Genomic DNA, 25,967 nt, shown 5'->3' on the forward strand with positions numbered 1-25,967 from the left:
TTTGGTAATGAAATATTGAATATTAGACTGAATTAGGTTTGCACCGCTTTTTGTGGTGAGTAGGCAGTTCACAAAATAACCCCATCCACCCTTGGTAACACTGACAGATGAATTTCTCTTTCATGACCTCCATGTCCTCCTGCTTCAGATTTCCTTGTACAACTACTCTTCTCTCCGTTTCAGAGATATTGAGCCAAATCTTAAAACTGTCAGGAGACAAGTGCAGGTAGGCATCTGATTCACTGTTTTTACGAATGCATCTTCCATTCTTCTTACAGAGAACTTTGCTGCAGAGCTTGGCTGCAGAGGTCACATTCATGATGTAATGTCCCAAGAGACCATCGACATACTTTTTCACAGTTAAACAGCTGTCCTAAAAGAAAACAAGGACAGGTTTACTTACAGAGCAATCCTATAGATGTCTTCACAGAAATAGTAAGTGGAATTATAGGATTCCACCTCTAAGCAGTTGGCACTACAGTGAAACCTTGGTTCCCAAACACTTCCGTTATTGTACGTTTTGGCTCCTGAAAGCCGAAAACACAGAAGTGTTTCGGTTTCCAAACGTGTTTTGGAACCTGAACTTCCGACGTGGCTTCCAGGCTTCCACTGAGTACAAGAAGCTCTTGCAACCAGTGGGAAGCCGCGCCTCAGTTTTCAAATGTTTCAGAAGCCAAACGGGCTTCCAGAACAGATTTCGTTCGAGAACCGAGGTACCACTGTATTGTCTAAATGACTAGCGCAGATATTTGTTCAAGGGGATGTGAAATGGGTTCAGTCATGAGTGATTATGAAAGTTCTTTGAATCACAAAAATCTCAGCTTTGTTTGTTTATTCATAAATTTCTGGAGTACAGAGGACAATGACAACATGTGTGGGTAAGGGAAGTGTTTGGTCTGACATCTGCTAATCCCAGTACCAGGTTCTCCCCATCCTCCAGTCTCTTATAGGCAAGTAGTAACTTCCTCTTTGCTTCCCCATTCAAAATCTAGCATAAATAGGTTTGGTAGATTGCAGATTTTTGAAGCCAAAATCGCACATGCACAAAATGAGTACATTCATTAGAATATCTCTATTACACGCTACCAAAAAATTAAAATTTGGGTTTGAGTTCTTCAGCACAAAATGTTGCACAGCCCGTGCATTCTACATTTGACACCCCAAGTGTTGCTATAGGCTGGATCTAGACGCATCAGAAAAGCGTTTCAGGAAAATGTGCTGTAAACCTCAAAGTGGGAAATCACATTGGCAAAAGGCAGAACTCTACAGTGCCACCTGGCGTCACAGTGTTATAAAACATATAAAACGCTTTTTCTTTACTAATGCAGCTGAGCCCGTATTCTTCCAAATGCATGCGCACAACAACTACATGCAAATGTCTAGATTTACCTCTCACTCAGATGAGCCACCGTGCTTGTCCTGTTCAGATGTATTCTAAATTTGATGTGTAAGTGTGCCTTACCCACTTACAGAAGAATGGCTGATAAAATTATTGGACTTAGCTGAGATGGCAAAACCAACATGCTTAATTAGAGCAAAAACCTTTAATAACATTTGTTAAGGATTGGAAATTCCTTATGGACTTTTGCATAAAAGAGAAAATAATCCTATCTGGATTTGAAGGTTGAAAAAAATACTAGCTAACAGAAGATATAATGGTTGTGTTCTAAAGAATGAATGTTATATGTAGCTGTAGAGAGCCAGAAATCCTTTTATTCTACTCTATCTTTCTTTAGATTTTTTTTCTTACTTTTCCTTCTTTTTTGTTTTCACCTTCTTTAGATTTCTCATTTTCTTGTATTTTCTTTGCTCTTTTTTAGGTTAATTAGTCATTTTATCTCAGTATATTATAAAAAGATACTTTGTAACGGGTATGTATTTCTGTGTATCTTTGGATCAGTACCAACAAATAAAATAAAATAAATTTGATTTGGGGATTTGTGTGAGCTACCAGGGGTCAGCAAACTTTTTCAGGAGGGCTGGTCCACTGTCCCTCAGACCTTGTGGGGGACCAAACTATATTTTGTAAGGAAAAAAATGAACAAATTCCTATGCCCCACAAATAACCCAGAGATGCATTTTAAATAAAAGTACACATTCTACTCATGCAAAAACGTGTTGATTCCTGGACCGTCCACGGGCCGGATTGAGAAGGCGATTGGGCCGGATCTGGCCCCCAGGCCTTAGTTTGCCTACCCATGAGCTAAACCATTGGAGATCCTTTTCCTGGGAAGGCCAATCTTGGAATGCATATTGCCATTCCCAGATCTGTGGGCCATAGAAATAGCAAGAACCTGCTATCTTTGCTGTCATCTTTTGGGGATTGGGGGTATGTTTAGGAGGAGGGGGTGTCCCAAGAATTCCTGCAAAACTTAGCTCATTTTCTTAACCCAAATTCACTTACATTAGAACTGGCATACTGCATGCTTCCCCACAGGACAACTCCTGCTGCCCCCAAGGCTGCACTCTCACCAATAGTGTTCACCAAGTCTTCCTGAAAAGTAAGCCACGGATACGCATAATATAATAGGTCTGCCATATTTTGACGAGCAAAGAAGAGTATGCGGTGACGGCTCTCATTCTAAATACCCCTACGACATGTAAGCTATAGTGAAAGGGTAAAGGGACCCCTGACCATTAGGTCCAGTCGTGACCGACTCTGGGGTTGCGGCGCTCATCTCGCTTTATTGGCTGAGGGAGCCAGCGTACAGCTTCATGTGGTCATGTGGCCAGCATGACTAAGCTGCATCTGGTGAACCAGAGCAGCACACGGAAATGCTGTTTACCTTCCCGCAGGAGTGGTACCTATTTATCTACTTGCACTTTGACGTGCTTTTGAACTGCTAGGTTGGCAGGAGCAGGGACCGCGCAATGGGAGCTCACCCCGTCGTGGGGATTCAAACCACTGACCTTCTGATCGGCAAGTCCTAGGCTCTGTGGTTTAACCCACAGTGCCACCCGCGTCCCTATAGTAGCTGTGATATATTGCTGAGGGGGTCAGGAGAAGAGAAGAGGAAAGCAAGTCTTCAGCCACCCATTATGTCTACGTCTCATCCAGAAAGTATAGCCAGAGACATTTTGGCAAAAAAATAATAATATTAAAAATCCACCCAGACAGAAATTTCACCCCTGAAAAAGAGGACATGTCCTGGAAAAAGAGGCAAACCTAATACAGCATGATGCACAGTCAAAGCATCATTGCCCATTTTGTATCCACCCATTTTTTCAGGGGGGGGGGTTGCGGGGTCACCTCTTGTGAAACAAATTTGGATGGTTTTTGAAACACTACAATATTACTCTGTAGCACCTGTTTTCCAGAGATCTCAGTGAGTTGAATGCACACACCATAGGCAATAATACCTCTCTCGCACCACTATCAACTCTCTTTTTTAAAAAATAAGCAAACGCTGTCTGCAGTGAAAGCAATGGTGGCGGTTTCAAGAGACACCCAAATGATCAGGTTAGAGCACAGTCAACATATAACATTTGAAGCAAAGCGAACCATCTATTAAACTCAAAAGTTCTGAATCCAGAAAGCTATACCCACCATCCCCTGACAACTATATAATTCAGCACTGATCCTGTGATATCCCATCCCTGTACCAACCCTGAATTACAGATGACATAAAGTGTCCTGCTTTGAGAGGTTCTGTACACACCATGCATTTAAAGTAGATTGCTGCCCTCAAAGAATCCTGGGAACTGTAAATTTATCTCCTAGGTAAAGGTAAAGGGACCCCTGACCATTAGGTCCAGTCGTGACCGACTCTGGGGTTGCGGCGCTCATCTCGCTTTATTGGCTAAGGGAGCCAGCATACAGCTTCCGGGTCATGTGGCCAGCATGACCAAGCTGCTTCTGGCAAACCAGAGCAGCGCACGGAAACGCCGTTTACCTTCCCGCAGGAGCGGTACCTATTTATCTACTTGCACTTTGATGTGCTTTCGAACTGCTAGGTTGGCAGGAGCAGGGACCAAGCAACGGGAGCTCACCCCGTCGCGGGGATTCAAACCACCGACCTTCTGATCGGCAAGTCTTAGGCTCTGTGGTTTAACCCACAGGACCACCCGCATCCCTAGTTTATCTCCTACGGAGCTCCAATTTCTACCACCCTTATAATAAACTACAGTTCCCCAGATTTTTCAGAGGAAGTTGCGTGCTTTAAGCGTATAGTGTGTACACAGCTTGAATACAGAACTGAAATGTTGGGAATTTTGTATCCACCAGAACTGCCTTGAATGTATACAAGTGATAGAAAATTTAGACAACATAGCCCTGATCACTTGCTCTACCTGCCTCCTCCTACATGTTGACAGAGAGAAAGGGGCTCTGCATGCTAACTTTACCCCCCAACACCTCCATCAGCTTCAGTGTCAAACCTATGTGGGAGGTCTGAAGTGGAAATCTCTGCATAATCGGGTGAACATAATCCCAGAAGCAGCATTGGAAACCCAGGTGGATGCAGCAAAAGCTATTGCCATCTATGGCTGGTTTGCCAACTGAAATCCTTCCTGGAGTTGCCTAGCCATGATGGTCTAAACCCTAGTGATCCATGCGACAGTCACCTCCAGGCTTGACTACTGTAATTCACTCTACGTGGGGCTACCCATGAAGCTGTCCCAGAAACTCCAGCGGGTGCAGAATGCTGCAGTGAGGCTCCTCACGGGGTCTTTGCCATGGGAGCATATTCACCCAGTGCTTTTCCAGCTGTACTGGCTCCTGGTGGAGTACAGGGTCAGATTTAAGGTGCTGGTTTTGACCTTTAAAGCCCTTCACAGCCTAGGACCCTCGTACCTATGGGACTGCCTCTCCTGGTATGCCCCATGGAGAGCACCAAGGTCTATAAACAGCAACACCCTAGTGGTCCCGGGCCCTAAGAAGGTTAGATTAGCTTCAACCAGAGCCAGGGCCTTTTCAACACTGGCTCCGACCTGGTGGAACGCTCTGCCTCATGAGACCAGGGCCCTGCAGGATCTGATTTCTTTCCACAGGGTCTGTAAGACAGAGTTGTTCCGCCTGGCCTTTGGCTTGGAGACAATTTGATTCCCTCCCCCTCTTTCTTTTTTCTTTTTTCTTTTTCCTTTCTCCTCCTGTGATGAGGCTGCATTTTAATATTTTAATGTTTCAGTATTTTAATGTTGTATTTTAATCTTGTTTTTAAGTTGTATTCATTCAACTTGTTTTTATTATTGCTTGTTAGCTGCCCTGAGTCCAGCCTTGGCTGGGGAGGGTGGGGTATAAATAAAAATTATTAGTAGTAGTAGTAGTAACTTCTTTACTTCCTAGAATTGTCGTACCTTGGTTCTCGAACGGAATCCATTCCAGAAGTCCGCTCAAATTCCAAAAATGTTCAAAAACCAAGGTGTGGCTTCCTGCACTCAATCAGAAGCCGCAGAAGCTGCGTCGGAAGTTCGGTTTCCGAAAAAAGTTTGCAACCCGGAACACTCACATTTGGAAGCCAAAATGTTCGAGTCGCTAGGCGTTCGAACAGCAAGGTACGACTGTAACATGCTTTACATAAGGCTGCTCTTGAAGATGGTCTGGAAACTACATGTTCTGCAGGTTCTGAGTGACAGTGAAAATGGAAATATATATTGCCAGTTCTTTTAAAAAAAACTGCTGGGAAGGGCAAAGCTTGTTTTTCCAAATTTTCATTGCCACATGAAAATGTTTCTGTGCTGTCGAGCATCTGTGGAGGGATGAGATCTGTACTGTTTGGAGGACTTCCGGGTTAGCGCCATCGGCGAATGGCGGCGTTCCTCCGATCGGGGGAACGGGCTCCGTGGAAATTGGGTCTTCCCACCGCAGCGAAGGTGGGGACCCGCTAGAAATCCCAGGCGGAGGGAGCCTGGGAACGTGGGGTTCGGCAGAGCACCAGGAGCGCCTCCCCTACTCGCGGGGAACCCCATTTTGGGGCTCCGGAGTGAAGTGGGCTGAGCAGGGCGGTGCTGCGAACTGATTGCTACTTTCATGGAGGGAAGCCGCACAGCCATCGCCGGAGAGCGCTGACTTTTTCCTGTTGACAATTGGACTCTAAACAAGTACCCGTGAGTAAAAACAGAAAAGTGGATCAAGAAATACTTGAATTAGGCTCTGAAGCGGGAAGGTTCAAAACAGGAAGTCCACCTCCCGCTTTTTGTAAATAGACTGAAGCAAAAACCTTACAATCTAATAGCCTGGAAAGTTGCCCTAAAGGTTGGAATTTCCTGCATTTACAACTAATAAAACCCCCTTGGAAGCAGGTGAAGGGGGGGTCTGACTGTTTAAGCCTGCAGGAGAGGGAGTAAAGGAAAATAAGTTTCCATCGTCTCAAACCTGGGAACGGGGTGTCAGAGACAGAAATTGCTGGAGACGTCCATTGATTGTATGTGGAGCATTTTGACAGATAGTTAAAAAAGAGAACCAAATTGACTTCAATGCTGTCTTCTGCATTTTAAAGAAACAAAGTATTTGAAAATCGAAAGTAACTTTCTATTGTTGGACATGTTTCAAAAAGATGGATACAAATAGAAATTGTGTCCCCTAGAGGGAGCTTGTCAATTTGTTGCTGCAGTTGACTTGGAGACCTCACAGCTGTGAGATTGGGATTGTGGGACCAGTCATTTGACCTTGAATAGAAATGTGTTGGGAGGAAGTTTTGGTGTCTGCTTTTTGCAAGACAAATGTTTTGCTGCAGCAGTTGCATGAGAAGATGGATTTGATGAATGAGAAGTTGGACTTGATGACTGCTGTAGCCAGTGAATATGGACTAACAGGAAACATAGAAATTATACAGCGACCAACTCAGGAAACTGGCTTGACTGGGCAAGTGCAAGGGCAGATGAAGATGGAGGAGGCTGCGATCGCACCCCAAGCAACACAAATGGAGAGATCCGAAGCCCTGCAGGAGCATAAGCCGCTGTTCTGGAAGATTGAATTTGGAGTGGGCCTGGGAGAGCCTGGAGTTAAGGAGGCTCTTAACTTTGGTGGGACTTGGAAACATGCTGACAACTATTTTTTGGATAGTTACTATTTGGATTACAATGATGATGGCGGGGAGTGGGACTGTGGGAAATGGGCTAGTCTGATGAAGGAAGATGGATATAACTATCGGTTGGAATCCCCCAGAGACCTACTCCTCAAGGAGAAAGGGAAGAAATTAAGAAAGAAACCAACAAAAGATAAGGAAAAGTGTAAGCATAAACAACAAGAAGAAAATCTGCAGAAGAGGCATAGAAGAGACTTAAGGGCCTCGGACATAAGATCACCAGGTTGATGGACTGGATGGAATGGACAGTAAGGACTGACATAACCCGAGACCAGGAAGAAGGGACGTTGGATAAAAACTAGAAGAAGAAAAAAGCCTATAAAAGGAAAAATTTCTTTTTATTTTTGGAATTAGTGTAAAACTAATGAAATATTAGGGAAATGTTGGAATGGAATTATCTGGCTTTAGTAGAAAGGATATAAGGAGTTATGTATAAATATGTTTTAAATTTTGAACTTTTTATGGTAAGACAAGGTTAAATAAATCAAGGTAAATTGAATAACAGAATATGGCAAAAGATGGAAAGGATTTGTTGAGTTAACTAATAGGTAAGACTATCTAAATAAGAATTGAGAAAGACAGAAAGAATTTGCTGAAACAACGAATTAAGTTAGAATACAAAAAGGGAGGTGTGAGGAGGTCAAAGAAATAAGCAAATGAAAAGATGTAATATGGGATTTGTTCTTTTTTTCTTATTCTTTGTCCTTTTTCTTGTACTTTTGAAATTTTGAATAAATATCATTTTAAAAAGAGAGAGAGAGAGAGAGATCTGTACTGTTTGCAATCATTGTATATTTGATGTTAGACTTTTTATGGTTTTAGTATTTTGTATTTCATTAACTGTTGTGCACTCCCCAAGATGAGACACAGCCTGGAAATATTATAATAAAAATATGTTTTTAATTCTTTGATTTCAGTTGTCCTAACGTGCACATTTATGATGAATATTTTCTTTCTGCATTGGTTAATGAGCTATTTTTATATTGTATTGTATTTTATGGTGCTGATTACTAATTACTGCTGAGTTTCAGTACTAGCTGAATCAGTGGTGTGCTTTTCTGTTTGTTTGTTTTATCTGGTCTTGTCATTTTAACTGCTTCTGGCAATTTCACTCTGGCCTTTGTAATTCAGCAGGTGACCACAGTCAACCTGTGATGTTTCTTTGACCCCAGAGAGCAAATAAAGCTGATGTATTATACACTGCATTTAACTGGATGCAGCTTCTGAGGCCTTGTTCTCACTGAGGTGATAGAAATCACACACCGTTCTCCCCTCACATTCTCATACACCTCACACCAGCCTCTGTTTGTTGCCGGCCCTGTATTTTTCCTCACACCGGCCAACACAGAAAATAGAGTGGACTGCGAAAATGCAGCGCTATACATTACTTTACAAAGAATGCACATGATTGTATAAAAATAGTTCAATCTATCACTGCATAATTATTCTGGTTACAGTGGTAACAAACGTTTTGGGTTACAAACACTTCGGGTTACAAACTCTGCTAACCCGGAAGTAGTACCTTGGGTTGCAAACTTTGCCCCAGGACGAGAATGGAAATTGCATGCCGGCGGCGCGGTGGCAGTGGGAGGCCCCCACTAGCGAAAGTGCGCCTCAGGTTAAGAATGGTTTCAGATTAAGAATGGACCTCCAGAACGAATTAAGTTCATAACCTGAGGTTCCACTGTATTTTAGATCAGTGCTTTTACACGAGACATTTAACAGTTTGCCAGTCAAGCTGAGGTATATACATAAGCACCTTCCCATGGGGCACAGGTAACTTTAGTGAATTTTTGAGAGGAATGGGGTTAACATGCCTGCCAGCCACAGTTCCCTGACATTGCACGTACCGTCAAGAACCCAGGTTCAGTCAGGATCCCCAACAGCATGAAGATGTACCCACATAAAACCCCATCCTCACAGATGCTAAATGCAGAAACTTTGAGGCATGGTCACCAGTGAGTGCTTTGACAGGTGAGTCCCACTCCCCTCTCAGTGAAGCCTTGGGGATAGGCTTAACATGCATTTCCCTAAAACGAGGATGGGAAACTTATATGTTGTTGGACTCCAGTTCCCATCAAGTCCAGTCCATGTGGCCAATGGTCCAGAATGATGGGAGTTGCAGGTATCTGTTGGGAATGTAAAGAAGCAGAAGGAGCATTTCATCATATGTGGCGGTCGTGCAGAACAGTTAAGGACTACAGTCGTACCTTGAAAGTCGAACGAAATCCGTTCCGGAAGTCCGTTCGACTTCCAAAACATTCAGAAACCAAAACATGGCTTCTGATTGGCTGCAGGAAGCTCCTGCAGCCAATCGGAAGCCCCGCCGGACATTCGGCTTCCAAAAATAGTTCGTAAACCGAACTATTGTGGTGTTCGGGAGCCGAAACGTTCAAGGACTAAGCTGTTCAAAAAACCAAGGTATGACTGTATTGGGAAATGATTTATAATGAAATGAAAAAATTGTTTTAAAGAGCATTCCCCCAAAAAAGCCTAGAGGCATTTCTTTTGGGTATGGTACAGACAGGGGGCAGAAAAAGCTATTTCTGTATGCAACGACAGCAGCTCGGATTATGTTAGCTCAGAAATGGAAGGTGGGAGAAGGTCCAGAGGAGGAGGAACAGCTGAAAATGATGGAATGTGCAGAGCTAGCAGGCCTAACCAGCAAGGTAAGAGAACAATAAGAACGGGTGTATAAAGAGGAATGGAGAATATTTGTGGGGTATTTGGAAAACAACTGTAAGCAAGTGAAAATTGTAAATTCAACAGTATAATGTAGATTAAGATATAATGGAAAGGGGGAAACTAGATGGAGGAAATAGAATATGCAGTTAATTTTGGAAGTCTAAGGAACCATGGAATGAGAAGAAGGGAAATCATTTGATGTATTGTATATTTAATTGTGGAAAATGTATACCTGAAAAATTAATAAATATTTTTTTAAAAAAGGAATGATGGGAGTTGTATGTCTGGGAGAGCTACAGCTTCCCTATCCCTGCCATAAAGAAACATCTTTGAGGACCTCTAACTGCTAGGCCCTGGTTCCCATACCACCTTTGCAGTTTCTTTTATGCACATTGCTGCTCATGTGAATGTTTGGCATCACTAGTGTACCCTCAGATTTAAGAGAAGTCTGCAATCCACCTTCCATAGCAGGGAGTCCTGGTTTTAAAGTACAGATTACTAGCAAAAGCTGTCCTGCGATCTTCCATAAGTCCCTTTCTCTAACATTATGGTTTTCACCTCTGTACAGAATATCAGAAAGGGTAACACGTGTTGGTGGATCTGGGAGCTTATTAGATACCAGCATCCTTACCTCCGTCAACTCATGGAATGTATAGGCATAATATGGCCTAGCATACACAAAAACAGGCAAAGCATAGTCCTTCCGAGCGATCGAAGCAATGCGTATTGCTTCTTTAACCCGATAGTGTACAAATTTCAAAGCGTTTGGGCTGCACTTCAGCATGTATTCCAGGTATATGGAAGGGTAAAGGGCAGTGCTTTCTTTCCACAGCCAAAGCAGATTATCATTCCGGAATGATTCAATGTCTGGACATTTGCCTGTGTACTTGTCTGGGTGGTTCTTGTAATCATAATTGTAGCAGTCTGGGTAGAGATAGTAACCCCAGAGCCCATTTGGCCTCATATCTTCAGCTAGGAAAAGGGTGCTGTTCATAAAACCCCTCCCTGCATTTTCAAAATCTTCCTTCGCAACTTTCTTGATCTTGTTCTCAGGCCACTGGGGATGCTGCTTTCTGACAAGTTCAAGAGACTTATTTCTGTAAATGGCTTTATGGCCCCAGTTTCTATCCCACTGGGGTCTCCAGTTTTCCCAGTCGATGACCCCGAGTCCCTGGAATTTCTTCATGGCGATGGAATGCTCAATGTCAGCCTTGGCTTTGATGAGGTGTTTGATGAGGCTCTCGTTTTGCGGCACCCCGCCATTGATGGATTCGCCATTGTCTTCTACATGGGGATAGTACCCGAGATGAGTGTGATAGAATATTGTCACACTGGAGCCGCTCAAGGTCTCGTTTGGGTTTGTCAGGATGTCGAAAACGTTGAGGTCCAAATCGACCTTGTAGCGCCGCCGACACTGCTCAGTAGGTGCATTCCAAACTACTAGAAATGGTTTGTTAGGGAACAGTGGCGCTCTCGCCTGCATGATTTCACTTCCGTTGTTGACCATCAGCAACACCCACAGTGCTAGGTATTCAATCCACAGGTGGCTCATAGTATGAGGTAACTTCATCAAAGGAAAAACTGAAAGAGATAAGAAAGAAACGGTAATGAACAGTGTCAACCAAGAGTCGGGAAGAACTTTGCCCCTCTAAGTGTTGGTGCTGGCCTTTAAAGCCCTAAATGGCCTTGGTCCTGTATACCTGAAGGAGCGTCTCCACCCCCATCGTTCAGCCCGGACACTGAGGTCCAGCCCCGAGGGCCTTCTGGCAGTTCCCTCATCGCGAGAAGTGAGGTTAGAGGGAACCAGGCAGAGGGCCTTCTCGGTGGAACGCCATCACTTCAGATGTGAAGGAAATAAGCAGCTATCTTCTTTTTAAAAGACATCTGAAGGCAGCCCTGGTGAGGGAAGTTTTTAATATTTAATGCTGTATTGTTTTTAGCACTTGATTGGAAACCACCCAAAGTGGCTGGGGAAACTCAGCCAGATGGACGAGGTATAAATAACAAGTTGTTGTTGTTGTTGTTGTTGTTGTTGTTGTTGTTGTTGTTGTCAGGTGGCAGAGGAGCCAACGCCTTGCCATCTGCTTTTATTCAATATTCACAGACAGAGGCTTGGGAACGTGGCCCCTCAGAATAATGGCGTTGCTCTGAGTGAAACCCCACCCCATCCATCTCTCCGACTTCCTCATGAGTCATTGCTATGGGTGCTGGAAAGCAACTTCGGCCTTTGAGCTCTTTGCTCTACTACTTTCAAGGCCCGCAATGTTTTGGGAGAAGGGGGCGGGTCTGGAATGCTTTCTAAAGACACTGGGTCTGTCAGCTGTCCCTCCACTAGTGCTCCTTCCTCTTCCTCTCCCATTATTTCCCAGCTTCCCCCCTCATCTGTCTCTGAGCTGTGACCTCCCTCAAACCCGTGTTGTAATTCTGAACTGTCTCCTTCTTCTCTGGAAGGGTCAGGCTGGGGAGGCGGTCTCCACCATTCCTCCTCTGCCCAGACCCTGACATGAATTGATCAATAGGTGTGGGGAACCTCTGTCCCTGCAGATGTTGCTAAACTACAACTCCCATCACCTCTGGCCATTGCCCATGCTCGATGAGGCTGATGGGAGTTGTAGTTCAGCAACATCTGCAGGGCCAAAGGTTCACCATGCCTAAATTAAAAGTTGTAGACCTGGAAAAATAAGTGCAGATTGATCCAATTGTCATCCTATATAAACTTGGAGTTAGTGAAATTAACTAAGTGGTGCATACATTTGAGTAGGCATGCATAGGATTGTAGTGTTAGTCATGATTTGATCCCATTTAAATCAATGGAGCTTGGGTTAGTCATTACTAAAGTGTTCCATTGGTTTCTCTGGGATAAAGGCTGCAATCCCATATCCACTTTCCTCGGAGTAAGCCCCATTGAACTTGATGGAACTAAGTCTTAGAAGACATGCATAGGATTGCACTGTAATGTTCTTGCGTAGTCAGATGTTATGCAAGTTGTGCGCTAACACAAACAATTCTATCAACACTACCATTCTACTTGCCTAACGTCTCTCCTCTCCTCCTCTTGTGCGCAGGGCATATGCTGGTGGGAGAGAAAGCCCTGTTTCACAAGTAGGACTTGTGGTAGCTCTCAATAGTGCCCCTACTTAGTTGAATCCAGCCCTATATTCCCTTACTCCGAGGTAAATGTGTGCCTTCGTTTGTGCGAACCAGTATTTTCGCATTAATTTAATCAGTCATTTGATGAAAGTTCAATTCCAAAAACAGAATTGTAATAGAGTTCCCTGCAAGGTTTCCAAACCAATCTTGAATAACATTCTAAAAGCACATCATAAATGGATAAAATAACCGTCACTAATCAGCAAATCCCTGCTATGTCGGTTTGATTACTATAAAAACATTAAATAAAACATACATTTCCCCCTCCTACTGGTTCTTATTAGTTTTTTATTATTATTCCTAGCTGTTGAATGTATGTAATACACAACATATTGACAACATAGAAATTGTTCCAGCAAGTGTTTTACAAGATGAAATTTATCACACAGCAGCAATATCTCTTTTTTAAAAAAATAATATTTATTGCTTTTAAAGATTACAGAAAAAGAAGAAAAGAGAAAATTTAAAGACAAATGAAGAAAGAAAGAAAGAAAGAAAGAAAAGTGAAAAAACACCACAATACAATACAGTATACAAATAATATAAACCCCAACCCAATCCCATTAAACTAAACACATAAATAAATCTAAACAAAACAGTTTAAAATACATCTCTCCTTTTCCATATTCTATCCTTCATTTCCTTGTTTCCTCGACTTCCTCACATCTCCCTTTTTGTATTCCCATTCTTCTAATTATTTCAGCAAATCCTTTCCATCTTTCTCTGTTTTTTATCGTCTTATAAATAACATATTTTTTAACCTTATTTCCCTTTAAAACTAAATTACTTATCTATTCTTAACTTCTTCTAACATTTCTACTAAATCCATATAATAACATTCCACGATTTTTCTAACAGTCATTAATTTTGCAAAATTTCTAAATATAAGCTTTAGCTTCCCAATCTTCCTCTACCCTCTCCTCTCCCTGGTTTCGGATTCTGCCAGTCCTTTCCGTCAAATCCATATATTCCATCAACCTGGAGATCTTATGTCCGAGGCTCTTAATTCTTTTCCAAGTCCCTTCTGCGGATCTTCTTCATATTCTTTGATGCTCAGGAGCAAATCTCGGGAAAACTCCAACCAAACAGAACTTTTGTTCCTTCTGAACAGCTCAGCCAAATTTCCATACTTGAAACTAAGGTCCATAGGGTATTTCAGAACGTATTTCAGGATTCCTCCAAGTCCATAGGCCCCCACAGCTTCAAGCTCCTCCAGGCCCCAACCCATGTCCCAAATGTCAGTTAATCCCTAGATGAAGGGGTCTTTCCAACTTTCGTTCTTCAGTCCAAGCCAGGGTCCCATCCTCAAGCTCTGGTTTTTGCCAAAATCAATCATGCAGGGCCTCCATTTGTAATCCTCAATTTGCCTCTGTAGAACTGAGGATCCTTCTTGAGTTACTTTAAGTTTCACAACGGCATCTTTCTCCTTTTCCTCCACCATTTGTCTTGCCAAGATATTTTCCTGTACCAAGTCCATGTTGTTGCTTGCTTTTTGATTCAAGTTAGTCACTTTCTGTTCCCGGCTGTCAAGTTTGAAGATCATGTCATCTACATTTTTGTGCAGCTGTTCAAGTGAATGATTTATTTTGAGTAATGCAGTCACAATACCTTCTCCTATCAGCATTTTGAATAGTCCAAGGTCAATCTCTGATTCCCAGAAACTTTATCTTGCAGCTGGAGTTTACCCTGTTACACTCCTGTAACAGTTTCACATGCTCCCTCTAGAGGGAAGCAGTTTCAAATTGTATCAGTTCTTTCAGTCACAGAAACAGTTTCGATTTTCAGTTGTTTTTCACCCTTTAATAAACTCAGAAGAGATCAATGGAAACAGTATCTTTCTAATTTTAAGTATCTGTCAAATCCGTTCTGTCAGTGAACCTTCCCCAAACGTCATCAGGCAGACCGTCCCCAGGTTCAGAGCAGTGGTAGTTTACTTTTCCCTCTCTCCTGCAGGTTCTCCCTAGGTCCACGGCTTCCCCCCTCTTCTCCTGCTTCCAAGGGGGGTTTGATATTTTTAACCAGTGGAATTTTAATCCTTTATCCAAAAACTTTCAGAGACTTTAGTTTGTAACGCCTTTGCTTCAATCTATTTACAAAAACGGGAGGTGGACTTCCTGTTTAGAGCCTTCCCGCTACTTTGCCAAATTAGAATATTTGAAGATCCAAATTTTCCAGTCTACTCACGGGTAGTTGTTTAAAGTCCAATTGTCCACAGGAAAAAGTCAGTGCTCTCCGGCAACAGCAATGAGGCTTCACTCCGTGAAAGAAGCAGTCGATTCAAAGCACCGCGCCACTCACCCCACGTCGCTCCGGATCCTCAAAACAGGGTTTCCCCGCGAGAGGTGCCAGCCGAATCCCAAGTTCACAGGCTTCTCCCGCCTGTGATTTCTGTGGGTCTCTGCCTTCGCCGTGGCGGTCAGACCCTGCTTTTCACGGAGCAAGTTCCTCCCGATCGGAGGAGCTCCGCCATTGCCGGAGGCGTCAACCCGGAAGTCCACAGCAGCAATATCTCAATGCTAAACATTTCCTTTAGCTCATCATTTTGCAACATTTTTTGATGTTACTGTCATGCCACCATAATGCCTATATTTGTCGTGCTGTGTTATGTGGGTAGAATAGTTCAAATCCCTTCATTCAAAGTGGGTGGCTCAATGAATGGAAATTTTGCCTTGGTACAGTAGCCTAGCCAGGGGTGGAGGAAGGGGTGTGTGGAAGGGGCGGGCCGCCCCGGGTGTCACCACTGAGGAGAGGGGTGACAAAATGCAGGGTGGCACTCACCGTGGGGCCTGCAGCGTGCCCAAGCCACGCATCTCTCCTGGGAGTGACGCGGTGGCTTGGACGCTCACAGGCTCCACGCTGCGCCAAATGTTCTGCCCGCCGCCTCCCCCTCAGCTGTACGGCGGCTGAGTGGGAGGAGGCAGGCAGACTCCTTGGAGGCCCCTTACTGGGAAATGACTTCTCCCATCATCTTCCCCCAGCCCCACTGAACAGCCAAGCCATTTACACTACACTATTGCTTCTGACTCTGTTATATTTTTCATGGCCCCAACACTAACCCTATATGTAGGCAGAGCAGGAGACAGATTATTTGCTCATCACTTCCTCTGATGCTTCCAACAGGTTTGGTGGTAACCATCCCTGGTCCTTCATTCCTCATCAGATCCCTCTGTGTACTGAAGTTCTGTCCCATTATAATCCCAGCATTCTATTTCTCCTTGGTTTCCATGCCTGTTGACATCTTCCAAGAAACGAGAATTTAAGGGTGTTGGTAACGTATTTTTCCCTCAAACGCAAGAAGGAATCTGGCAGGGGATAATTCCTATAGTTAGGAATTTCACTAGGTACCTCTTAGATTCCCCATTCCTATCATGCACATCCGGCAGCTCCCACAACACACTGTATTAAACTACCAGGCCTCTGCATCTCGGGCCAAGTAGCTGCCAAATTACTCTACAATGATGGCACAGCACTCGATTGTGCGGCGACAGTAATAGCAGTGAAGGCAACAACAATAGCAGCTGGGGTAAAAGGGATGGAGCATGAGGTCAGTTATATGAACAGTATGCCACATGGAAAGCTGAACATATGGCCATGCCACATGCAGTGTGCTCCCCTTTTCTACCACCCTCCCACATCTACACGATCCCCTCCATTGGATATTAGTGTTGGGAGGGGTGGCCATGTTCATGTGCTTGAACTTCAACATGGGCTTCCCACATGCCCTAGTTCTCATGTCGCTACTGTCCATGGGCTCCATTCGCACCCTGGCAGACTGCCTTATGGTGCTGAATATTCAGGTGGCCATATCAGGTTCTCCCCAACAGCCCGAAGCAGTTTCTCCACATCTGGAGGACCCTAGAAATGCTGAGAGTCCTTAAATCTGTCATTTTAGAATGGCGTTATGTGAATCGCCTGGTAGGCGTGGTGTGGGACCTGATAGAGGGGATTGTGAAGAAGCTGTTGCAGCTGCTATTGTTAGCTATCCAAGATTCTTCCTCCATCACCACTTTCTTTGTTTGTTTTTAAGCTCTCTTCCCCCACATAGGCAATGTTCCCCAAGCAAGCCTTGAGACCTTCCCTTGGGAAAACCATGGTCTCTACCATCTCCAAAGTTGTGAAGCCACCTGGGTGTGCCAATGAAACTGTCTGTCAATGAAGCTTCATGAGATTAGACTATGAGTAGGCAACCTTTCTATTGCTTTTAATCAATCAGTATTGCCCGCAGAAATTGTCATCATTACACAGTGAGTCTTCGGAAGATGCCATAAAATATTCCATATTCTGTTTCAATAATAATGAGAAATTGTATTGCTGGGATTTTTCCTACAGTTGCGATATGTAAAAAGCATGTTTTGAACCATGCAAAGTTGAATTTTAGGGAAATTAATAATCTGTGGTATCCAAAATCCCATGATAAATAAATTGGTTATTATTGTGTATTGCTCAAAAAAGCGGAACTGGTGCTTTTTGCCGCTGCTTTTTCTTCTATGGCTATCTTGCATAGTTTTAATCCCAAACTCTGTAATGAGCATAGGCGCTAATGATTCAGTTTGCTACCTCATTATCTGCTTGGTACAGATTCTCCGACATTTCTCAGTCAATACCGCATTGTCATGCTTAGTTAAACATCCAAAGATGCACATCTCTTTCCTAGTCATAGGAGAGTCCCAAAAAGAAAAGCATGCAGAAATTTTTCTGCTCCATATTTTAAACACAAAAAGGTCCCCTGAAAATGAACAAGTTAAAGGTTTGTGTCCAAGCTTGCCGAAACCAATGGGAGCATTTCAAAGGGATCCTTGATTCACAAAATTGACTATAGTCAGCAAATTGATGTGGTCTGCCAAACAATACATCAACATGCTTTATCTTCCCCTGTCAATTCCTCAGCAAATGATGAGAAAGATTTACTTGGTTTTACTCTCGCAAAGGGAATGGTTTAAATGTATTAAAGAATCGTTTCCTGCCCATGAATGCTTATGCCATAATAAATGTCTTTAAGGTCCCACGTGACACTTGGCTGCATTATTTGAAATGTTTGTTTCCTTCTGGAAACAAGGAAATATTTTTTCAAATACAGCACATAATTACATGTATAAGTAACGTGGATATGAATTTATAGCTTATACACATTCCAATTAACAGTTAATTCATTCTATGAGTTGCCCAGATAATATCACAGGTATTATTAGCCTACTGCTATATTTGGTGTTTTATGCTGAAAATTTTGGTTTGTATTTTTACGGATACGGATGGTATTCTCACTTTGTGGAGGATATCCAATGTGGTCAGAAGCACCACATCCATGATGGTCAAAGACAACATGAGAAATTTTTCAGTTTCCATTCCCCACCTCTTCTAGGTCTCAGAGGTCAGTTACGGACACTACGCTCGAGTGTCCTCAAAGTCCTGGAGCTGGAAATTGCAGGGGGAACTTGCTCACAAATGCCGCTTTTTAAAAGGGTTTTATCAGCACTCTTGTAGAGAAACAAAGAAGCACTCAACCTGGAATAAAGCATCTCCAAAATGAGCATTTATTTACCACACATTGATGGATACCTATTCTGTCCAGCAGTAGAGAAAAGTGAGGGATGTATCTTGCCCAAGAATACAGTGGTACCTCAGGTTAAGAATTTAATTTGTTCTGGAGGTCTGTTCTTAACCTGAAACTGTTCTTAACCTGAAGCACCACTTTAGCTAATGGGGTCTCCTGCCACCGCCGCACGGTTTCTGTTCTCATCCTGAAGCAAAGTTCTTAACCCGAGGTAATATTTCTGGGTTAGCAGAGTCTGTAACCTGAAGCGTATGTAACCCGAGGTACCACTGTATAGGGAACTAGAAAGATGTTGTTGTTTTAAATCACATCAAAATTAATTTATCCTTTAGAAAAACGTTGGACTTGTGGGAAGGGAAATCTGGGTCAGAGCATTCCATTCATTCAAACTCAGTATAAAGCAGTATAGTTTATGCACATTTAAGGCATTATAACACAATGCCACATCAATATTCTGAAGCTGACATATTTTTAAATAAAAGCAATGCTTTTAAAAATAAATACAGAAAGTGGAAGTTTTAAAACAACAGCAACCTTTGCATGGCCACAGATGAGAGAAATGATGTATCTCACCTTACGTGATGTTATTGACACTAGCCAATAGGTGCCCCTGGCCTTACATACATGTCCTTAATCGTAACAATGGGGCTAGCAAAGGGAAATTGCAGTTTACTACCAATGCTTGAGGCATTAGCGGTTGGTGTGGTGGATTAGAGCTGAAGGAAGTCCCTTCCCAATGCTGATGTTGCGACAGCTTACCTGGACAGAGCAGGGGAAAGGCAAGGACAGCGGTGAGGATAGGGCTGCATGAGGGCACCAGCAAGAGTACCATATTGCCTCTCTCAATGCATCCACACAGGTACAATCTCACTGCCACCCTGACCCACCTCAACCCTGTCCAGGTAAACTCTGCCCCATCACACTGGCTGCTACTGGCTTGGGCACTAAAGACCCTGCCCTTTTAGTGATACTTCCAAAATGTTCCTCAACCAATTTTTTTCCCAGATTTTAGAGGTCCAAATTACCCAGGTTTGCCCACCTCCTGCAGCCGAACAACTGCATTAGGGATTATCTATTGTTTTGTTTTAAATTGTGTACAGTGGTACCTTGGTTCTGAAACGCCTTGGTTCCCAAACCCAGAAAACCCAGAAGTAAGTGTTCCGATTTTCAAACCTTTTTCAGAAGCCGAACGTCCATTGCAGCTGTCGGCTATTGTTGGAGCCCAACAACATCTGGTGGACCATTGGCTGCCTACCTCTGTTCTAGAAGATAGGGCTGGAAAAAATCAATCCAAGCTAAGCAAACTAAAGGAATAAGATAACAGATGATATATGGAAGTAAGGGAGGTAGGGGCAATTAATAGTTGAAGTGGGGAACAAGGCAGGAAGCAATAAAAGTATATACAGTAGTACCTTGGTTCTCAAACACTTTGGTTTTCAAACTCCAAAAACCCAGAAGTAAGTGTTCCGGTTTTTGAACGATTTTTGGAAGTTGAACATCCAATGCGGTTGTCGGTTATTGTTTCCGGAGTGCCTGCACCAATCAGAAGGTGTGCCTTGGTTTGCAAACATTTTGGAAGTCAAACGGACTTCCAGAATGGATTAAGTTTAGCGCTTTTGTTTTTGCTATTTATTTTGCATTTTTGTTTTTGAGGCTTTATCGGTTAATTTGTTTTTGTGACGGTGTGGAACCCAGTTTAGCTACTGATTGATTGATTGATTGATTGATTGATTGTGTGGTTACAGAAATGGATAAAAGTCCCCCATCTAAACAATGACTATCATCAGTGCAGGTAAGGGGAGAAAAAAATTTAATCACATTTTTAAAATTTTATTTGTCATATTTTATAGTACATTACATTGATTATGGTCTCATTAGATAGTAAAATTCATGTTAAGTTGCTGTTTTAGGGGTTGTTTTTAAAAGTTTGGAACAGATTAATCCGTTTTGTATTACTTTCAATGGGAAAGTGTGCCTTGGTTTTGGAACGCTTTGGTTTTGGAACGGACTTCCAGAACGGATTAAGTTTGAGAACCAAGGAACCGCTGTACAGAGCTTTGTACCTAAGGAGCTTGCCACAGCTTTCAGTTCCTTCCTTCATGTCTTTGTCCAATTTGTATGTATGCATTAGAGGGGAAACTGCAAAATGAATGATACCCAAAAAAATACATGCACTACTACATCAAAATTCATTGCGTTGGTGTTTTAACAATGTGGCTGTGCACTTCCGTGCACTGATAAAACACTACAAAAAACAAAAATTTTAATGTGACTGTATCCACAATAGTATCAAGATTCTTCTCTGTGGCATTTCAATAATGTGCATGGACTAATGTGTACATCTGTAAAATACTGTATTAAAAAAATGCATAAAATCATATAAATCAGGCGTTGGGAACCTATGACTTGCCACATATTGTTCCTCCAACTTCCACCAACCCCAGTCAGCGTGGCCAATAATCAAGCATGATGGGACTTGTAGTCCAGCAAAATATACAGGTTCTCCATCCATGACATAAGTACATTTTGCATTGTCATTACATAAGAGCACATCAGTAACGCCGAGCTGAAAAAGACACAATGAACTGAAGAAACTGAGAGCTACCTTAAATGGCTGCATTTTCAATTCTTCAATTAATTGTGGAAGTCCTCTGGGGTAAACTGGTACCCAGGAGGAACAGAACACTGGGTATAATGGAATGGAATCAAACTTGGGGTTCCTTGGGCAAAATGGAGGCACAATAAAGGAACAGAATGTGGTCATTCCTGAGATCCCTAGTCCTTGGTGGTATAACCTGGAGAGAGGAGACCGATATCCCCCTGCAAATAAAATCAGGAGATGTGCACTTCATCTCACTAAAAAGCAAAGATCATTTGAACCATTCAAGTTTTTACAACCTGCTTCTACAAGAATCTACAACCATTTAGCCTGGGTTTCAAGAAAATCACCCTATCTTACAGATGCTTCGTCAAAAGTAAGCCCCACTAAATTTTGTAGGTTCAACTCACATTAGTTAGTGGGACACTGAGCATATATTTATGGTTGAAGACATAAAGCACCATCTACAAAGAATATATATTTGCCAAGGCACCAATACTTGGGACTACTGAAGAACACAATTCTCCATTCACTTCAATGAGGCTTGTACCTGAGATGTTCGCAGTGCATCTTGCCTGCTCATTTAAATGATCCTTTCCTTCATATTGTAAGTATTCAGGATCCAACTAACTAGTCATTTTGCTTTGTTGTTTAATGAATGACTCCCCTACCCTACCCCCATTTGAATCTAGATTTACAGCAAATTCTGATCTTTCCCTGAATATCTGATAAGTAGGAAGTTTCGGCGGCTTTTTGAAATCAGTGCATGCTGTCTCATTTTTAAACCCGGACCCAATTATTAATGCTTCAACCGTAATATTAAAAATCTTAGAAACATATATCTAAAATTCAAAATCTTTGAACATTATCAAATTAGATAAACCTAACCCTATGCCTCTAATTCAGAGCACTGTGGGGTGTACTTATATTTTGAAACATTTAAATTAGAAACAACTGGCATTATTTAGCACTGAAGTTTATGTCCAGAGAGGTTTCCTTCAGTTTTTCATAATCCACATTTTTAAATTTATTTGCAAACATTTTCTATGCTGCAAATATATATATAAAAAAAACATTTAATGGCACACACTTTTTTTAAAAAAAAATCCATATTATGAGATAAGGTATTAGACAAATCAGTAGAATCGTATACTAGCAAAGCTGAGCTTGCAGTCAAATTGTAAGACTGGGGGTGAAATTCTATTAATAAATAGGAGTTTTCAGGAGTTTTAAGCCATTAGCCTCTAAGCACACCCAAAAACCCTGTGCTGTTTATACATATTTATTGACAAAGACAGTGGTACTTACGTCTAGAGAGCCAATCAGGAGAAGAAAACTTGGCAGAACGACATACAATAGCTGCTGCATTTTATATTAAAGCCTCGTCGTCCTCCTATTGGGCATGCTGTTAACTAATGAGATACTAACATGATCTGGAGAGGATGGGGCAATTTCATCTACTAGGCCTTGAATAATTGCACAAAATGCAAGCTTGTTCTGTTCCAATTAGCACAGTCCTTGTTGTTGCTGTTTTCAAATGCTGAACCGTATAATGAAGAAGAGAGCACTGGAACACAGCAGACTGGCTAAAGAATGGAAATCAAAGTCATGTGTTTCCCACTTTCAGAGGTAAGTTCAGCATCACCAGGCACCAGAAGGAGTAGAGGGAGAGTTCTTGTTTCCTTCTTCCCTCCCACCTACACTAGGGGCCAAAATTGTGGAAACCTTTTGGAAAAAGTATTTCTGAGGTTTGATGACTCATAACACCACTTTGGGGGGGAGTAATAGCACAAAGTGCAAGTAGATAAATAGGTACCACTCCGGCGGGAAGGTAAACGGCGTTTCCATGCGCTGCTCTGGTTCTCCAGAAGTGGCTTAGTCATGCTGGCCACATGACCCGGAAGCTGTACGCTGGCTCCCTTGGCCAGTAAAGCGAGATGAGCACCGCAACCCCAGAGTCGTCTACGACTGGACCTAATAGCCAGGGGACCTTTTACCATAAAATATCAATGGAAAGATAATTTAATGAATGTAATGCAATAACCTTTATGAAGGATTATTTATTACGACAGCAGACTAAAGAAACTTGTTAGAAGCAACCCAGCAATAAAACCCAATTAACAGAGGCAATAGTTCAATCTTGGTTTCACATTAGTATAGCTGCAGAACTAAAAAACTTGGTTCACTCCTTGGGAAGGTGTTGTAAGACCATCATTAAAGCTGCAGGTTACCCAACTAAGTATTAACTGTCATGGTGAGAATTTCTGTATACGTCATTTTTTCTGTGTGTTGCATGTTTATTCTTGTTGTCATAAATAATCAAAGTTATTGCATTACATTCTTCATTAAATCATCTTTCCATTGATATGTAATTTTATGGTATTACTCCAAAAAAAGTGGTGTTATGAGCCATCAAACCTCAGAAATACACTTTTTCGAAAAGGTTTCCACAATTTTGACCACTAGCGTAACAGCTGCTATCAAGACAACAGCCATCATCATGAAACTGGCCTTCACAGTATGCCAAGGCCAACATTGGCAGACACAGGGGCTGGGAGACTAGGAGAGAGAACTTACCATCCTTGCTGTTCTGCAGCCCATCTAGTCCAGATTTCTCTTCTCATGGTGGCCAACCAGATGTCTATGGGAATCTCTTGAGAAGGACCTGAGTGCAACAGCATTCTCACTTGTGACTCCCAGTGACTAAGTGGAATTCAGAGGCACACTGTCTCCAACTGTGGAGGGAGAACAAGGCTAGTAGACACCAATACAGTCATACCTCGGAAGTCGAATGGAATCCGTTCCGGAAGTCTGTTCAACTTCCAAAACGTTTGGAAACCAAGGCACAGCTTCTGATTGGCTGCAAGAAGCTCCTGCAGCCAATCAGAAGCCACAGAAGCCGTGTCAGATGTTCGGGTTCCAAAGAACGTTCACAAACCAGAACACTCACTTCCGGTTTTGCGGCGTTCGGGAGCCAAAACATTCGACTCACAAGGCGTTCGGGATCCAAGATACAACTGTAGTCTTATTCTCCATTACTTTATCTAGGAACTACAGTTCCCATGTGGCATTGTCCGAGCACATCAATGCCTAAGTGACATTATGGGAATGAGCCTGCAGATGTGCCCCATTTTAAAAAAATAATATCCAGTTTAGAACGCTAGCACGTTATTACATTTCCTTTCCATTTTTAGCTTGTTTTGAAAGTTTTATTTATCATACATGGCACTTTTATTTATTTTATGTAATCAATGGATAGGGTGGATCTACACATGGTGGGGGGGGGACACTATAAATAAGCCATAAATTAAATTGTTATATAACAAAAGAAAAAAACGCTATGTAAAATCGCATAGAAAAGTTTTGTGCTCTACAGCACCCTCTGGTGTTGCATGTTAATAATAATAATAATAATAATAATAATAATAATAATAATAATAATAATAATTTATTATTTATACCCCGCTCATCTGGCTGGGCCTCCCCAGCCACTCTGGGAGGCTTCCAAAAAAATATTAAAATACTGTAATACATCAAACATTAAAAGCTTCTCTAAATAGGGCTGCCTTCAGATGTCTTCTAAAACTCTGGTAGTTTTTGTTCTGTTTGACATCTGGTGGGAGGGCGTTCCACAGGGAGGGCGCCACTACCGAGAAGGCCCTCTGCCTGGTTCCCTGTAACTTGGCCTCTCGCAGTGAGGGAACCTCCAGAAGGCCCTCGGCGCTGGACCTCAGTGTCTGGGTAGAACGATGGGGGTGGAGACGCTCCTTCATATAACATATTTATAACATATTTAAAACACTGTTTTTGGACAAATGTAGCTGAGGCCATAGACCACCTCCTTTATTTCAAAATGGTTTGTAATTAAGAGAGCCAAAACTCTAAAGCATACATTAAAGAACAACACAGACCTACAAATAACAAATATCAAAACTAAAGAACTTTAAAAACACTGTAAATCCTGAGCAACACGAGGCAACAATTAACAGTTGGGAAATGCCTGGTCCAAAGAAAGAAGCATTTTTCATAAGTTTTTGAAATCCAGAAAGATTGCAGGTTTGAGCAGACAGGAGCTGGAGGTCTCCATTCAAGGAAAGTGTACGGAATTAATGGACCTAACTTAGTAGTGTTTTCATTAATTGCAATGAGTAAATCTTTGTACCAAGAATCATTCCACCCTTTTAAAAAAATACACCTGAATGATATTCCACCTGCACAAAAAACAAAACAAACAAATCTACACATAGAACTAGAATATGTAAAGAACTAGGAGGGGGAAAAGATTTTAATGCACAATGTTGTTGTTTCCATCTGCTATGTACATAAACAAATGATCATTACTCTATGATCAATCTGCATCTCAGGTTAAGTTCTGGATTTTTAATATATATATTTTTAAATAAATGAATTAGCCAAGTTGCTGTTTCAAAATACTGTAACGTTCAAAAATATTATGTCAGGATGAGAAGAAGGATAGAACGGTTGTCAGGGTCAAATGCCTGTTTTGTGCTTTATACATTGTTGTTCTTGTTACACTTGAAATGTTCTTTCTTACCTGAAAAAAAAATGACATAGAAACAATTATTTTAAAAATGAATAAATATGTCACCACCATTTTAATACTTCATTCACAAACCATGAAATGGGAGTGGCTTTGACATTTTTCAGGGCACAAACTTGGGATGAAAGCTGAAATAATGATTCAAGGGTGCCTTAAAAATGCTCCTCTGGGACTCCACCTGCAGCTGCCATTTTTTCCCCAGAAGTCACTTGGGAATGGCATTCCATGAGCACATAGCATCATTCTCATGGTGTGTGTGTGTGTGTGTGTGTGTAAATGTGGGCCATGAGATGTTAAGAGATGGTCTGAGGGCACCTTTGAATGCCGGCACTCAACCCAAATTGGAAGTGGAAAGTTCCCACAGTTGGAAAAATATATACAGTGGTACCTCGGGTT

The 25,967-nt window shown here is 42.2% G+C and overlaps 1 protein-coding gene and 1 long non-coding RNA gene across 4 annotated transcripts in view; one reads left to right on the forward strand and one right to left on the reverse strand.

Moving 5' to 3' along the window:
- On the reverse strand, positions 1-18,319 carry LOC310743912 (hyaluronidase-like). Of its 3 annotated transcripts, XM_083574603.1 has the most exons (5): positions 18,108-18,319; positions 15,917-16,205; positions 10,342-11,291; positions 2,405-2,494; positions 1-373 (listed from the first exon to the last, which is right to left on the reverse strand). In XM_083574603.1, exons 3-5 carry the CDS (start codon positions 11,278-11,280, stop codon positions 23-25), a joined length of 1,380 nt encoding a protein of 459 aa, XP_083430729.1. In that variant the 5' UTR covers positions 11,281-11,291; positions 15,917-16,205; positions 18,108-18,319; the 3' UTR covers positions 1-22. The 3 variants fall into 3 exon arrangements, with proteins under 3 accessions (XP_083430729.1, XP_083430728.1, XP_083430730.1); XM_083574602.1 differs by lacking the exon at positions 18,108-18,319 and having other exon boundaries at positions 15,917-16,282; XM_083574604.1 differs by lacking the exons at positions 2,405-2,494; positions 18,108-18,319 and having other exon boundaries at positions 15,917-16,284.
- The window catches only part of LOC310744034, a 13,447-nt gene continuing 5,573 nt past the window's right edge, over positions 18,094-25,967 (forward strand). The window contains exons 1-2 of the long non-coding RNA XR_014539366.1: positions 18,094-18,228; positions 20,157-20,203. This is a non-coding gene — a long non-coding RNA (uncharacterized lncRNA). The remainder of the gene's footprint in view (positions 18,229-20,156; positions 20,204-25,967) is intronic.

This window comes from Podarcis filfolensis (assembly GCF_964270895.1).
Source record: "Podarcis filfolensis genome assembly, chromosome: 10".
Classification (NCBI taxonomy): Eukaryota; Metazoa; Chordata; class Lepidosauria; order Squamata; family Lacertidae; genus Podarcis; species Podarcis filfolensis.

Excerpts from the sequence above, each read along its gene's own strand:
- LOC310743912 (XM_083574603.1), bottom strand. The coding sequence starts at position 11,280 with ATGAAGTTACCTCATACTATGAGCCACCTGTGGATTGAATACCTAGCA. Across the intron at positions 2,495-10,341 it reads CATTCCATGAGTTGACGGAG|GAAGACTTGGTGAACACTAT; the intron begins GTAAGGATGCTG and ends CTTACTTTTCAG. Across the intron at positions 374-2,404 it reads TGCAGTATGCCAGTTCTAAT|GACAGCTGTTTAACTGTGAA; the intron begins GTAAGTGAATTT and ends GTTTTCTTTTAG.